This window comes from Coregonus lavaretus, assembly GCF_964263955.1.
Source record: "Coregonus lavaretus genome assembly, chromosome: 13".
Classification (NCBI taxonomy): domain Eukaryota; kingdom Metazoa; phylum Chordata; class Actinopteri; order Salmoniformes; family Salmonidae; genus Coregonus; species Coregonus lavaretus.
The window spans coordinates 27,585,889-27,602,252 of NC_140000.1; the positions used below are offsets into that span (position 1 = coordinate 27,585,889).

The window sequence follows — 16,364 nt, forward strand, 5'->3', positions numbered from 1 at the left end:
TTTCGCTCCCTCTCTTTCGCCCCCTCTCCCTCCACTCCCAGGCACAAGGAAGTTGGAGTATGGTGGCTCCACATGGCACGAGGGCTGTTTTATCTGCCACAGCTGTGAGCAGCCCATCGGCTCCAAGTCCTTCATCCCAGACAAGGATGAACACTACTGCGTGCCCTGCTACGAGGACAAGTTCACCCCGCGCTGCACCCGCTGCAAAAAGGTCAGTGTGGAGCAGTGTGGGAATTTTCCCCAAATTCCCTCTTTTTAATCGGGAGAATTCTATCCCAGCTTATTCCTTATTTCCTGATTCTGGGAACCAAAGGGGTTATGGAGTTGTGTGGCAAAAGCCTTTACAGAGGGTATCCATTCTGTATTATTATTTGTTTTAATCACAAATCTATTGAGTATATTCCATTCTATCATTTTGACTTGTGGTCTTTGACTAACTATGATGACCTTTGATCCTCTCTTCCCTCCAGGCCCTGGCTAAAGGGGGCGTGACATATCGGGATGAGCCGTGGCACAAGGAGTGCTTTGTGTGTACGGGCTGCAAGGTGCAGCTGGCAGGGCAGCACTTCACCTCGCGTGAAGACAGCCCCTACTGCCTCAAGTGCTTCGGCAGCCTATACTCCAAGAAGTGTGAGGCCTGCAGCAAGCCTATCACAGGTAGGGTCAAATGTCATAGACAGCTATTATGATCCAGTAGCAGGGGACAGTTGAGAAAGGCTGTTATAGACACCTTTTTTTCTGAGGATGCAGGTTTACTGAGTAATTGTTGGCCATGTTCCAGACTTCCTACATAGCAGTCGAGCACCAAATCTCACAAAGGATGGATAAGTGTTTAACATGTCAGTAACAGCATCAATATTGCAATCTGATGCCCGACTGCAGATAACATGGCATTCAATCATTAGTTATTTTTACTTGTGGAATGTGGCCATTGATTACACATGTTTATGTATGGGAGGAGACCTCAGTGGCTACTTGCTGTTTGTTAAATAACTATTTAAATGTTTAAAATAACACCTTCCTGTCTTGTCCAGGTTTTGGTGGAGGGAAGTACATCTCGTTTGAGGAGCGCCAGTGGCACCAGCCCTGCTTCACCTGCACAGAGTGCTCTGTCTCTCTGGTGGGGGCGGGCTTCTTCCCCAATGGAGACCAGATCCTGTGTCGCGACTGCAACACCAATAGCAATCTATAAACCCCCCTAACACACACAAACACCGCTTCGCCCCTCTCCTCACACACTCCTGCCTAGGTCAACCCCAGGGCCCCCCCACCACTGCCAAGGCTGTTAACACAGACCCACAGACTGCCTCTCAGGTCATGCCCACACACACACACACACACCTTGCTCACTAGACCACAGCTCGATCCCTCATCCTCCCCCAGTGCTTTCTGCTGCTTGCTGTCAAATACCAGAGCTAAGCATCAGGCTACTGAAGCACAAACACAGACAGAAATCAGCCAGACTAAGGTTGGTCTAACTTGGCAGAAGCACGTTCTCATTGTTTGCATTACCAAATAGACCTACTTTTCCTTCACCTGTATTGATGGGTGACTTTTAGGTCAGATTATGCTTGGTTTAACAGAGGGAAAAGTATTATCTTTGGACAGAATTGGACCGTTATGAACGATAGCTGAACGATTAACTGATTAGTGGTGTCATTTGATGGATTGCCAATGATCTACCAACCAAAATAATGATTTACCAAAGAAGTAATATCTGCCATCAAATAATTAACTGGTATGGGTGAAAACCATGGGTTTGAATTCACTGAATAATTGAATTCCAGTATCACTACTCCTATGTGCTGTATTTGAGGCTATAGCATTTTAATATGTGAGGATAACATTGACCAACATGCAATTTGTCCATCGAACATTGTTCGAAATCATACTATTTTGATGTAGTTGCTATTGAGAGGGAGATCCACTCCAAGGCTTTCTTTCTCCACACAAAATCTTGACTGTGGAAAAACTGTTATGTGCCTTTAAAAAATGCCATACATTATATAGTATGTATTATCAAACGAAAGAAATATGCTAACAGCTATGCAAACTACTTGCTAGATTTTGTATGAACGCATCACCACTAATCTATGAAAGCGACACTTTGTAAAGCAGCCACAGGACACTGATATTTACTACATTGTATATATGTTATGCAAGTAAAGTATGCTTGATTGAGTGTTTCAATGCTGATAACTGCAGTTTTGTGCATATGACTGTTCTCCTGTGTCAATTATGTTTCAAAGCAGTATTTGCTGTCATACTTTAGTTGTTACTTACCCTGTAACCGTATTATGATTATTTGAAGATAATAATATGAGAGAAAAATATGTTGCAGTGGTTCGTTAATGCAGCTGTCAAACACTGCTCCAGACAGTTATTGTCTTTATTGTATACCAAAGAATAGGTCCAAGAGATGGAGAAAAATATAGAAATTAAGAGAACGTGAAAAGAAAGATAGCTTGGTGTGCTGGAGAAAACCAATGAAGCCAGTTAAGACGTAAGCAAAATGTTGTCATGTATTTGCACTATGGCTAAAATATTCCCCTTGCTCCCATAATCTGTGCACATACAAACGCAACTCGAGCGTTTAGATATGGTGCAACCCCTAAACCACTCTTTGCCCTTTAACAACTATTGTTGATTTTTTTCCATGTTGACACTTATCTATGTTGTTTTTCATCAAGCGTATTTCCTTTTTTCGCCTTTGTATTTAATCTTTCTGTTACTATCGCTCTTGTTTGATAATGAATGGGCTAGTCCCAAAGAAGCTAAGCTGCATTTCATCAACTAAGTGGTATGCATGTCTTTGTCATTACCAGACATGGGTTCAAATACTATTTTAAATAATTTCAAATACTTTAGTAGGCTTGATTGAGCTTGCCTGGCACAATGGAAACAATAGAATAGTCGCAAAACTGCAAACCCCACCCATTGGCACTTTCGGCAGTCTAAGGCAAAGGCTAAAAGTATTTGAAAGATTTCAAATAGTAATTAAACCCAAATCTGGTCATTACTTATTTGCCTAAAAATTATATTGATTGTTGCTGTTGATGTTGTTTTTATATTATTTAGATTGTCATGTATAGAAACAAATCTAAAAAATATCTTTATTTCATTATTTTGAGCTTTGATGCTGGCAAGTCAGAGTTGGCAAATGTGCTTTTTATGATTCTAAAAAAGATGGAGAAACACGCCATCGGTGTGATGGAAGAGTTCATTCAAATCAGTTAAAAATGTATTCTGTTAAATTGTTAATTTGTATGACCTGTTTATAAAATGTTATAAAACAAATCTTAATTGAATCTTAAAAATAAAATAAAACATCGAAAACCAGATGTTTTAGACTTAGTTATAGTGAAACACCTCAATTCTGGTCTTAATTTTGACAGTTTGTTGCAAAAGTGATATATTTTGGTCTTTTAGTAGTAAATCTAGCTCTTTTTGCTCCTAGCGGTTCAACTCTACCATTGAAATTGTGACGTAGAGGCACTCTAAGTCATCTCAAGGGAGGGGTTCGGTATGAAATACACTCCCTTCTAGATGTGCTGGTGGTACCACCTCAAGGCTTACTATAAAAGCAGGTGACAGCGCACCTTATTTGGCAATGGTCTTGGTAAGTGGAGTGTGCCAATTTATATTTGGCATGATGCTTCCTTATTTATTAATTTTTTACCCCTTTTTCGTGATATCCAATTGGTAGTTAGTCTTGTCCCATCGTTGCAACACCCGTACGGACTCGGGAGAGGCGAAGGTCGAGAGCCATGCATCCTCCGAAACACGACCTTGCCAAGCCGCACTGCTTGTTTACACACTGCTCGCTTAACCCGGAAGCCAGCCGCACCAATGTGTCGGAGGAAACATCGTACAACTGTTGACCGTGTCAGCGTGCATGCGCCCGGCCCGCCACAGGAGTAGCTAGAGCGCAATGGGACAAGGACATCCCAGCCGGCCAAACCTTCCCCTAACCCGAACAGTCCGATAAAACATAGTTCAATGATTGTGAGTTCTAATTCCACATGGGCCTGTATTTACAATATTCATCCCGTGCCCACACAATTCTAATTCTGAAACGTGAAAGCATACCTGTGAGATGGGTCACCTTGGTGGTAGTAGTAGTTGTAGGTTTTTATACAGTACCCAAGACCAATCTGTGAGGTAATTTGACCATTGGAAAAAGAGGTACTGCGTAAATACTGCAATGTAGGTTGGATTGAATTGAGCCCCTAGTCTTCATTTTCAAGGTGCTGATTGCACTTTTCTTCGCAACACAATACAGCAATAAATGTGAATCCACATTTCAAAGATTTTTCATGTGCCCAAATGGCAATACACCGCAAGTGGCAATAAAAAAGTACTCGGCACCTTACCATGTCAGCTAACTGTCCAAAGCCATATGTACTTGCGATGCACATTATTTTACTATCAGAGCGTGCCAATGGACTTCTGTTAAGTATACTTTAGTGAAAAAGTGTTGGGATTAGGTACAACTGCATTTACCCACCCCCAAAAGGAATATTTATGAGCAATTCCCCCAACCCACAACTTCTCACCTGAATACATTTATTTTTATTTTTTTTTGAAGGGGTTGGGCAAAGGCTGAAATTGGGGTTGAGAGTTACCCTAATGTGTGGGTTGATGTTGTGCTAGTGATCTTATACTGTTTACAGTAAGTCATCCAGTTCTGCACTTGTTTGTGTAACTAGCTTTAGACAGTCAATGTATGTAATTCAAATGATATTTTACTGGCAGTATAGTACAGTGGGGGAAAAAAGTATTTAGTCAGCCACCAATTGTGCAAGTTCTCCCACTTAAAAAGATGAGAGAGGCCTGTAATTTTCATCATAGGTACACGTCAACTATGACAGACAAAATGAGGAAAAAATCACATTGTAGGATTTTTAATGAATTTATTTGCAAATTATGGTGGAAAATAAGTATTTGGTCAATAACAAAAGTTTCTCAATACTTTGTTATATACCCTTTGTTGGCAATGACACAGGTCAAACGTTTTCTGTAAGTCTTCATAAGGTTTTCACACACTGTTGCTGGTATTTTGGCCCATTCCTCCATGCAGATCTACTCTAGAGCAGTGATGTTTTGGGGCTGTCGCTGGGCAACACAGACTTTCAACTCCCTCCAAAGATTTTTTTATGGGGTTGAGATCTGGAGACTGGCTAGGCCACTCCAGGACCTTGAAATGCTTCTTACGAAGCCACTCCTTCGTTGCCCGGGCGGTGTGTTTGGGATCATTGTCATGCTGAAAGACCCAGCCACGTTTCATCTTCAATGCCCTTGCTGATGGAAGGAGGTTTTCACTCAAAATCTCACGATACATGGCCCCATTCATTCTTTCCTTTACACGAATCAGTCGTCCTGGTGCCTTTGCAGAAAAACAGCCCCAAAGCATGATGTTTCCACCCCCATGCTTCACAGTAGGTATGGTGTTCTTTGGATGCAACTCAGCATTCTTTGTCCTCCAAACACGACGAGTTGAGTTTTTACCAAAAAGTTCTATTTTGGTTTCATCTGACCATATGACATTCTCCCAATCCTCTTCTGGATCATCCAAATGCACTCTAGCAAACTTCAGACGGGCCTGGACATGTACTAGCTTAAGCAGGGGGACACGTCTGGCACTGCAGGATTTGAGTCCCTGGCGGCGTAGTGTGTTACTGATGGTAGGCTTTGTTACTTTGGTCCCAGCTCTCTGCAGGTCATTCACTAGGTCCCCCCGTGTGGTTCTGGGATTTTTGCTCACCGTTCTTGTGATCATTTTGACCCCACGGGGTGAGATCTTGCGTGGAGCCCCAGATCGAGGGAGATTATCAGTGGTCTTGTATGTCTTCCATTTCCTAATAATTGCTCCCACAGTTGATTTCTTCAAACCAAGCTGCTTACCTATTGCAGATTCAGTCTTCCCAGCCTGGTGCAGGTCTACAATTTTGTTTCTGGTGTCCTTTGACCGCTCTTTGGTCTTGGCCATAGTGGAGTTTGGAGTGTGACTGTTTGAGGTTGTGGACAGGTGTCTTTTATACTGATAACAAGTTCAAACAGGTGCCATTAATACAGCTAACGAGTGGAAGACAGAGGAGCCTCTTAAAGAAGAAGTTACAGGTCTGTGAGAGCCAGAAATCTTGCTTGTTTGTAGGTGACCAAATACTTATTTTCCACCATAATTTGCAAATAAATTCATAAAAAATCCTACAATGTGATTTTCTGGAGAAAAAAATCTCAATTTGTCTGTCATAGTTGACGTGTACCTGTGATGAAAATTACAGGCCTCTCTCATCTTTTTAAGTGGGAGAACTTGCACAATTGGTGGCTGACTAAATACTTTTTTCCCCCACTGTATATGTCCAGATTCCTACTACTTTGTTGGCCAAGGTTCAGTGTAACCCAACTACTGTAAGCCTTTAAGCCTGATTCAGTGTATAACAAAAGGGTGTAGGAACTACAAGTCTTTGCTATAACTGTGTGTGTGTGTGTGTGTGTGTGTGTGTGTGTGTGTGTGTGTGTGTGTGTGTGTGTGTGTATGTATGCAACTATGTGTGTATGCGTACGTGCTGTGTATGTGGGTTTATGCTGAGTAGGCCGTATCATCGCCTTGATAAAGTACACATGCCAATAACAAACAGACCGTCAGATACTCTGTCTCCTGCCGGCATTGGTTCAATGTCTTTCTCCCTCCTCCCGCCTTTCAGATTTTATCACCAAAAAAGGAAATGGAAAACCTCGCTCATGGAAGTGGGGAGGAGGGAGTGAGAGAAAGAGGGAGGATGAGCACATCTGGAGCTGCTCCATGGTAACTTTCACTTGGGGCCAGTTGCACACACATGGCCCCTCAGATTTATGTGAAGATGACTCGGGTAGTGAGGTGAGGGCTGATCGGAGGGGACAGAGCAAGCCCATATGACTGAGCCATCTCACAAACAGATATGAGATGGAGTTGTTTATATGGAAGCTGACCTTAAACATGGTATAGGCTACACAAGACTCTGGGGCTCTAAGAAGTTTGACCATATTTGTAGCGACAAAGTGGTGGGGATGGAATAAAAAATAAAAAAAAGATCTAGCAGGGAATAAAGAAAGATTCAGAGTATTGTGGTAATAGTATATTGTATACCTTGTTCTATAGTGATTGGTCAGCCAACAGCGGTGACTGAAAAGTGGTCCTCAAGTAGACAAATAGCGCTGAGAGGGAGGGCTTATAGCAATGTACATTGGAATTTGTTTGTTATTTTTCTATACAGTATAGCTATTACAGTATATTGGCTCCTCATATGGTATGTTTATATTTGGTTGACTTAGGGCTCTATTCAATCCACAGAAGTTCAGGGTTACAGGCAATGTTAAAGGCAATGTTCCCGCGTTAGCAGAGACAGCATTCACGGTAAACGCTGCATTTAGGTAACTGAACTAAATGACTATCGCCCCGTAGCACTCACTCCTGTCATCATGAAGTGCTTTGAGAGGCTAGTTAAGGATCATATCACCTCCACCTTACCTGACACCCTAGACCGACTTCAATTTGCATACCGCCCCAATAAATCCACAGACGATGCAATCGCTATCGCACTGCACACTGCCCTATCCCATCTGGACAAGAGGAATACCTATGTAAGAATGCTGTTCATTGACTATAGCTCAGCCTTCAACACCATAGTACCCTCCAAGCTCATCATTAAGCTCGGGGCCCTGTGTCTGAACCCCGCCCTGTGCAACTGGGTCCTGGACTTCCTGACGGGCCACCACCAGGTGGTGAAGGTAGGAAACAACACCTTCACTACGCTGATCCTCAACACGGACCCCACAAGGGTGCGTGCTCAGCCCCCTCCTGTACTCCCTGTTCACCCATGACTGTGTGGCCACGCATGCCTCCAACTCAATCATCAAGTTTGCAGACGACACAACAGTAGTAGGCCTGATTACCAACAATGACGAGACAGCCTACAGGGAGGAGGTGAGGGCCCTGGTGGAGTGGTGTCAGGAAAATAACCTCTCCCTCAACGTCAACAAAACGAAGGATCTCAATCGTGGACTTCAGGAGACAGCAGAGGGAGCATGCCCCTATCCACATCGACGGGACCGCAGTGGAGAAGTTCCTCGACGTACACATCACTGACAATCTTAAATGGTCCACCCACACAGACAGTGTGGTTGAAGAAATTAAGACAGTGTGGTTGAAGAAATTCAGCTTGGCCCCTAAGACCCTCACAAACTTTTACAGATGCACAATTGAGAGCATCCTGTCAGGCTGTATCACCGCCTGGTACGGCAACTGCACCGCCCACAACCGCAGGGCTTTGCAGAGGGTGGTGCGGTCTGGCCAACGCATCACCGGGGGCACACTGCCTGCCCTCCAGGACATTACAGCACCTGGTGTCACAAGAAGGCCAAAAAGATCATCAAGGACATCAACCACCCGAGCCACGGCCTGTTCACCCCGCTATCATCCAGAAGGCGAGGTCAGTACAGATGCATCAAAGCTGGGACCGAGAGACTGAAAAACAGCTATCAGACTGATAAATAGCCATCACTAGCCGGCTACCACCCGGTTACTCAACCCTGCACCTTAGAGGCTGCTGCCCTATGTACATAGACATGGAATCACTGGTCACTTTAATAATGGAACACCAGTCACCTTAATAATGTTTACACACTGTTTTACTCATTTCATATGTATATACTGTATTCTACTGTATTTTAGTCAATGCCACTCCGACATTGCTTGTCCTAATATTTATATATTTACTAATTCCATTATTTTATTTTAAATTTCTGTGTATTGTTGTGAATTGTTAGATACTACTGCACTGTTGGAGCTAGGAACAAAAGCATTTCGCTAAACCCGAAATAACATCTGCTAAATATGTGTATGTGACCAATGCACTTTGATTTGATATGTCTGCTTATTTGGAAATTACTTTTACATTTCTATCGCGAAATCTGTAATGCCTCAGCAGTACAGATTGAATAGAGCCCTTAGTGGCCCAAGACTACACACTGTCTGTTGAGTCTCGTGCAGTGTCTCTCAAGCAAAGAATATACAGTCTCAAAATTCCTATAAGTGCTATAAGAGAAACAATCAAACTTATCTCTCACTGGCCTCAAGTTGAAGTAGGGCTGAATTTAGGTCAGTGTCCAGATCCTAACTTGAGATAGTTGTGCGCAATTGAAATTTCAGGGCAAATAAGATAAAAATACATCCAAAACAGACAGTAAAATAGACTATTGCCATTTAGCAACCATCCAGATGCTTGCAAAAAACCTTGGCCTTCCTAATATTGTCTACAGATGTTTTTAGATTGTTCACAGTAGGACACAATGAAACAATTCAGGTTTGGCATCTGTATACTGTAAAGGCCAAGCTCCCCATTAGAAAATGCAATCCTCTGGCAAACATTCGCCATCTTTCATTACCGCACCTATTACATTTACATTTTAGTCATTTAGCAGACACTCTTATCCATAGCAACTTACAGTTAGTGAGTGCATTCATTATTTTTGTATTTTTCATACTGGCCCCCCGTGGGAATCGAACCCACAACCCTGGCATTGCAAACACCATGCTCTACCAACTGAGCTACATCCCTGCCGGTCATTCCCTCCCCTACCCTGGACGACGCTGGGCCAATTGTGCGCAGCCCCATGGGTCTCCCGGTCGCGGCCGGCTACGACAGAGCCTGGATTCAAACCAGGATCTCTAGTGGCACAGCTAGCACTGCGCCACCGCTACCAACATTAGATGATGTTCAATTAAGAAGGTTTTCTTGGAAATAGAATTCTGGAATTGAATCACAAGGAATGTCTGGTATCTAGCCACAACTGGCAAATGAGAGAACATCACGTACTCTGTCAAGGTTTCTACCACAAACAGGAATTGGGAAGAGCACAAAAACATAATCTCCCGCTCGCCATCGCACTGCACACTGCAGTGGGAGGCCCCGGTGCACAACTGAGCAAGAGGACAAATGCAATAGAGTGTCTAGTTTGAGAAACAGACACCTCACAGGTCCTCAACTGGCAGCTTCATTAAATAGTACCCGCAAAACACCAGTCTCAACGTCAACAGTGAAGAGGCGACTCCGGGATGCTGACCTTCTAGACAGAGTTGCAAAGAAAATGCCATTTCTCAGACTGCCCAATAAAAATAAAAGATTAAGATGGGCTGTTCTGTGAAGGGAGTAGTACACAGCGTTGTACGAGATCTTCAGTTTCTTGGCAATTTCTCGCATGGAATAGCCTCCATTTCTCAGAACAAGAATAGACCGACGGGTTTCAGAAGAAAGTTATTTGTTTCTGGCCATTTTGAGTCTGTAATCGAACCCACAATTCCTGATGCTCCAGATACTCAACTAGTCTCAAGAAGGTTTTATTGCTTCTTTAAACAGCACAACAGTTTTGAGCTGTGCTAACATAATTGCAAAAGGGTTTTCTAATGATCAATTAGCCTTTTAAAATGATAAACTTGTATTAGCAAACACAACGTGCCATTGGAACACAGGACTGACGGTTGCTGATAATGGGCCTCTGTACGCCTATGTAGATATTCCATAAAAAATCTGCCGTTTCCAGCTACAATAGCCATTTACAACATTAACAATGTCTACACTGTATTTCTGATCAATTTGATGTTATTTTAATGGACAAAAAATTGCTTTTCTATCGAAAACAAGGACATTTTTAAGTGACCCCAAACTTTTGAACGGTAGTGTATATGTGTATGTATATGTGTGTGTATGTACAGTACCAGTCAAACGTTTGGACACACCTACTCATTCAAAGGTTTTTATTTCTTTGTACTATTTTTTACATTGTAGAATAATAGTGAAGACATCAAAACTATGAAATAACACATATGGAATCATGTAGTAACCAAAAAATTGTTAAACAAATCAAAATATATTTTATATTTGAGATTCTTCAAATAGCCACCCTTTGCCTTGATGACAGCTTTGCACACTCTTGGCATTCTCTCAACCAGCTTCACCTGGAATGCTTTTCCAACAGTCTTGAAGGAGTTCCCACATATGCGGAGCACTTGTTGGCTGCTTTTCCTTCACTCTGCTGTCCGACTCATCCCAAACCATCTCAATTGGGTTGAGGTCGGGGGATTGTGGAGGCCAGGTCATCTGTTGCAGCACTCCATCACTCTCCTTCTTGGTAAAATAGCCCTTACACAGCCTGGAGGTGTGTTGGGTCATTGTCCTGTTCAAGAACAAATGATAGTCCCACTAACCCAAACCAGATGGGATGGCGTATCGCTGCAGAATGCTGTGGTAGCCATGCTGGTTAAGTGTTCCTTGAATTCTAAATAAATCACAGACAGTTTCACCAGCAAAGCACCCCCACACCATAACACCTCCTCCATGCTTTACGGTGGGAACTACAGATGCGGAGTTCATCCGTTCACTCACACCGTGTCTCACAAAGACACAGCGGTTTGAACCAAAAATCTCCAATTTGGACTCCAGACCAAAGGGCAAATTTCCATTAATGTCCATTGCTCGTGTCTCTTGGTCCAAGCAGGTCTCTTCTTATTATTGGTGTCCTTTAGTAGTGGTTTCTTTGTAGCAATTCGACCATGAAGGCCTGATTCACACAGTCGCCTCTGAACAGTTGATGTTGAGATGTGTCTGTTACTTGAACTCTGTGAAGCATTTATTTGGGCTGAAAGTTCTGAGGCTGGTAACTCTAATGAACTTATCCTCTGCAGCAGAGGTAACTCTGGGTCTTCCATTCATGAGAGCCAGTTTCATCATAGCGCTTGATGTTTTTGCAACAGTTGAAGAAACTTTCAAAGTTCTTGAAATGTTCTGTATTGACTGACCTTCATGTCTTAAAGTAATGATGGACTGTCGTTTCTCTTTGCTTATTTAAGCTGTTCTTGTCATAATATGGACTTGGTCTTTTACCAAATAGGGCTATCTTCTGTATACCCCCCTACCTTGTCCCAACACAACTGATTGGCTCAAACGCATTAAGAAGGAAAGAAATCCCACAAATTAACTTTTAACAAGGCACACCTGTTAATTGAAATTCACTCTAGGGGGTTTACACAAAGCCAGCCTATTGCTCCACATCTCTAGCTAGGGCACCTCTGGTGTACATGTGACTTTCATCCCACTAATAATTGTGCTCATCGCACTTCCAGCATGTGGCACAAAATAATTTCCCTGACAATAAAGGGTATAACTGCTTATTATAAAGTCCATAAAAGTAGGAGGGAGGCCTGATTTCACACTAGTTCCAGTGATCCTCAGGCCTTACAGGTCCATAAAGCCAGCAGTATACGGTGATGATAACAGGCTCCATATTGTTCCCACATGGCCATTCCCATTGTCATTATCCTAGACCTAGAGGATAAAGGTTACCAGACCAGTTGACAGAGACAGCAAAACCAAATGACTGGTTGAATAGTGTAATAATCATTGTTTAATAATAGTTTATATATATGCATATGTAAATACAAATGCATAGTGAAGCCTCATACTAGACTTGTACTGTTTCAACCACTGAAATTGAATGATGAAGTGAGATACCCCCCTCAATTTGGATTTGTTGTAAGTGTAACACCTGGGTAACACAATTTTCATTATTCAGTTAGGTTGATTTGATAAGCCGAAAACATTACCCTACCCAGAAACCTGTCCAGGAATAACAGTTCTGACTCCTAGACCCGTTATCTCACTCTCATGATGAATCAGGCCTTTCATCCACTAAATGGACACACTTGAGATTCTGAAAGCAGTTGTCCAACAGAAAATGGAATAAAACACCTTTATCTTGCAAAGCTGCTGCATTGATGAAACAGGTGGTTTCATGGACGACTGATAAAGTAGAAAGTAGAAACCAAAGTGTGTTGTGCTCAAGAGGAGGGGAGGGAACATAATTAAAGTCACACATGAATTACACAGATCACCATCTACACAGCAGCCATTCTTTGCATATGAATTTGGCTCATTTGAAAGGAGACATTTTCAGAGATGAAAATCACACCATTTGCAATTAGTACTGGAATTGGAGAATTAGTCTACTGGTAGACAGTCACAAGTCAGACATGATCAAAGACGGATAAACCAGTCTTGTTGAGACATTTTGTTCATTTTGTCTGTTCTGAGAATTCACACATACAGACAGTGCTTTTCTTTTTTAGCTCTTAAAGATAACTACCACCAATATTTCTTTCCACAAGCAGACATAAGCCTGATTGCTGTAATGCCATTAGGCTTTAGCCATTAGCCTGGTTAGCTATAGAACTGCTTAGCCAAAACTTTGTTATATTTACCAGACAGAACCCTGTGAGTCATGGTCTGTTTCAGGCAGTACTAATGATCAAAGGACAGTGGTTAAGTGTTTGGCTTGTGCTGCCACTGTATTATTAGCTGTGACAACGAATGAACCTTTAAGGCCTACACCTCGACACTGTTAACAAGACGCTATGTGGGGAAAAGTATAAGATCATTGCCATTAAAAAGTATAGCCTACTAAGTTCATTGAACAAGTTCCTAAGATCCAAAATGGAGGACAATCATAAACTACAGTCTTCTCATTCCTCATGGACCAGTTGGTCAATAGTGAAGTCTGGTGACGCCTACAGTATCCATATGGCTGTCCTAATATGGACACCGTACTAGTGTCAATTGATGGGACCCCTCTTTCTCCTGTGATGCTTGATGACTGACGATGACGTAATCTGAGAACCTCAATCTGTCCAGCCTTTTGCTGCATAGTAACTCCTCGCTTTGCCCCGTGTGAAGTCTGTGCAATGTCTAGACAAGCACACCTAAAGATTAGTCACTGAGATTGTGTTACTAAATGTGTCTGTAATGTGCCCTGAAACAAACCATGAAAATGGAAGCCATAAATTATGCCATGTCATGGCGGCTCCTGATGCTGGGCCAAGGGGAAGGGCCATGGAATGTGGTGAGATGACACCATCACCATCTGATCTGACACACTTGTGTCCCTTGGCAGCACTGAGGCCACCTGCCATTCCTGACCCAGACACAGACAGAGCTATGAGAACAAATGGGATGGGCCATTTCACCCAAGCATTTGAGTCAGCGAATGCTCACACAAGTTTGTAATAAATGCCTATAGACATTGCAATGCCATGATGTCATCAACTACTTGTTTACATACCAGTAAACAAGATAATATTAGTGTTATCAACTTTTTATTATGTTTTTCGTGTTAATACCAATGCAATAATAATTTAGCAATAATAGCATTATAACCTGTATTGGTTCAGCTGAGATTAGGAATATTACTGAGAAAAGCTGAGCATGCAAGAGAGAAACTTGGATCGCAAAAAGATGACTCGAAGAAACCTCAAAGCTGTCTTCTTACTACCTTTTCCAAAACGAATAATAAATCAGGGTTTGTTTGTCATCATTTTTTTGTACAATCAACCCCAGTCTAACATAATCCTTGTCTCCAATCGAACACAATTCAAAACTGATGTAAGCGTGACTGGAAATGCAAGAGTGTGCAGCCCAGACGGCCCCAGTTATCAGCACTGACAATCCACTATCAGTGGGTGTGGGTGATACGTGGCGAATCAGAAAGCACGTTCTTTCCTTTCCACAGTGGACGACGTCTTCCACAGATGTTCATAGATCACAGTGAGCGATGGCACAGAGCTGCTCACCGCTGAGTTGTACTGTGTGCCGTGTGTGTAGCCAAGCCACTGTTCCACTGAGGACAATAAAGAATCCATCAGGACTCGTGGGGAGACGGTAAAGTAAGTTGGATTGTGGGAATCCCTGCATTTGGGGTTGGCACAACCGCTTGTCTGGTCTGCTCTCTGGCTCCTGTCCCTAGCTGCAGTCAACAGTGGTCACCCGGAGGGAGGAGAGAGAGAGAGATTTGGGGTAAGGTGGGGCGGGACGGGACGGGGGCTTGATTTTAAGAATTTGTGTTAGAACAACATTCCTACTGTACTATATCACGAATGCAAGGTTGAAAGGTCTGAAAATGAAAGGCAACAACAAATATTAAACGCAAGGTTGAGTGGCAGTGACAAAACAACGATCTGTGCAAAACAGAGGAACTGGAACTGGTGTTGTACTCAATGAGTGAAAGTCAGACAATAACTATCAATTTAGAAATTGGCTCGTACAATCTGGCGGAAAGGCAAGATTATATACTCCCTCTACACAATGGTGACTTAATTGTACTGTATGCTTACTGGGAGACAAAAGGAGACTGGGAGACACGGTGTATTGTCTGCAGAGTTTAGATGAAATAAAGTCAAAACAGCATAAAATGATTTCCTTTGAGGAGCCTGGTACTAGCTCTGTTTGTGCTTTGCCGACTCCTATGGTCAATGTCATGCCAATGACATACATTTTACGTCATTTAGCAGACGCTCTTATCCAGAGCGACTTACAGTTAATGAGTGCATACATTATATATATATTTTTTTCATACTGGCCCCCCGTGGGAATCGAACCCACAACCCTGGCGTTGCAAACGCCATGCTCTACCAACATCCCTGCCGGCCATTCCCTCCCCTACCCTGGACGACGCTGGGCCAATTGTGTGCCGCCCCATGGGTCTCCCGGTCGCGGCCGGCTACGACAGAGCCTGCGATGCAGTGCCTTAGACCACTGCGCCACTCGGGAGCAACATAGAAGTTGGCAAGACAGCACAAACAGATCTAGGATCAGGCTAACTTTTGAGAGTTGCCTCAGTGAAACGTGGCACCAGACATGCTCTGTAATGGAGTGGGACAGTTACGGTCTAAAAACAGGGAACGCATTCCAAGGGTTTACTCATCATTCCAAAGAGGCTCTCCCCTGGCCTGTCTTGGGGCTTTGGGTTAGCCTGGGTGTCCTCAGCAGACGTGACTTGACCCCAATGTGTCAGACGATAGGTCTTCTTCCCGGTAATTGTACATTAACTGTATAGCCATGCCTCACTGACCACTGACCAGTAACAGCATGTTTGTTACCAAATAAATTATGTTTGTTACCAAAGATATGAGGACAAGTTTTATAGTGAGTCAGTAACTACACCAAACATGTCTATGTACTGCCAGACTATGTACCGTCTATGAAATCATAATTGTACCACAGCAATAGAAGGACAAGTCAAAGCTACTGTACACTGGAACAAGAGATAGGCCTAGTTGTACAGTGTAGAGTTCGTAACTACATCAAACATGTCTATGTACTGTACCAGCATTGATACATGGATGGAGCAGCAAATGTAGCAACATCCCTAATATTCTGCTATGTAACATGATGCTTCCTGTACTAATATAATGTACAAACCTGTTTCATTATGTACAAACCTCTACATTTGATATACTGTACAAGTACTAGTACTGTAGCACCAAAGACATTAAAATA

At 42.8% G+C, this 16,364-nt stretch overlaps 1 protein-coding gene across 1 annotated transcript in view; it reads left to right on the forward strand.

Moving 5' to 3' along the window:
• The window catches only part of LOC311140754 (four and a half LIM domains protein 3-like), a 51,412-nt gene extending 48,049 nt beyond the window's left edge, over positions 1 to 3,363 (forward strand). Inside the window, exons 4-6 of the mRNA XM_084175969.1 lie at positions 42 to 211; positions 471 to 657; positions 1,035 to 3,363. Coding sequence (XP_084032095.1) covers positions 42 to 211; positions 471 to 657; positions 1,035 to 1,192 — 515 coding nt within the window. The 3' untranslated portion in view covers positions 1,193 to 3,363. The remainder of the gene's footprint in view (positions 1 to 41; positions 212 to 470; positions 658 to 1,034) is intronic.
• Positions 3,364 to 16,364: the final 13,001 nt, after the last annotated feature.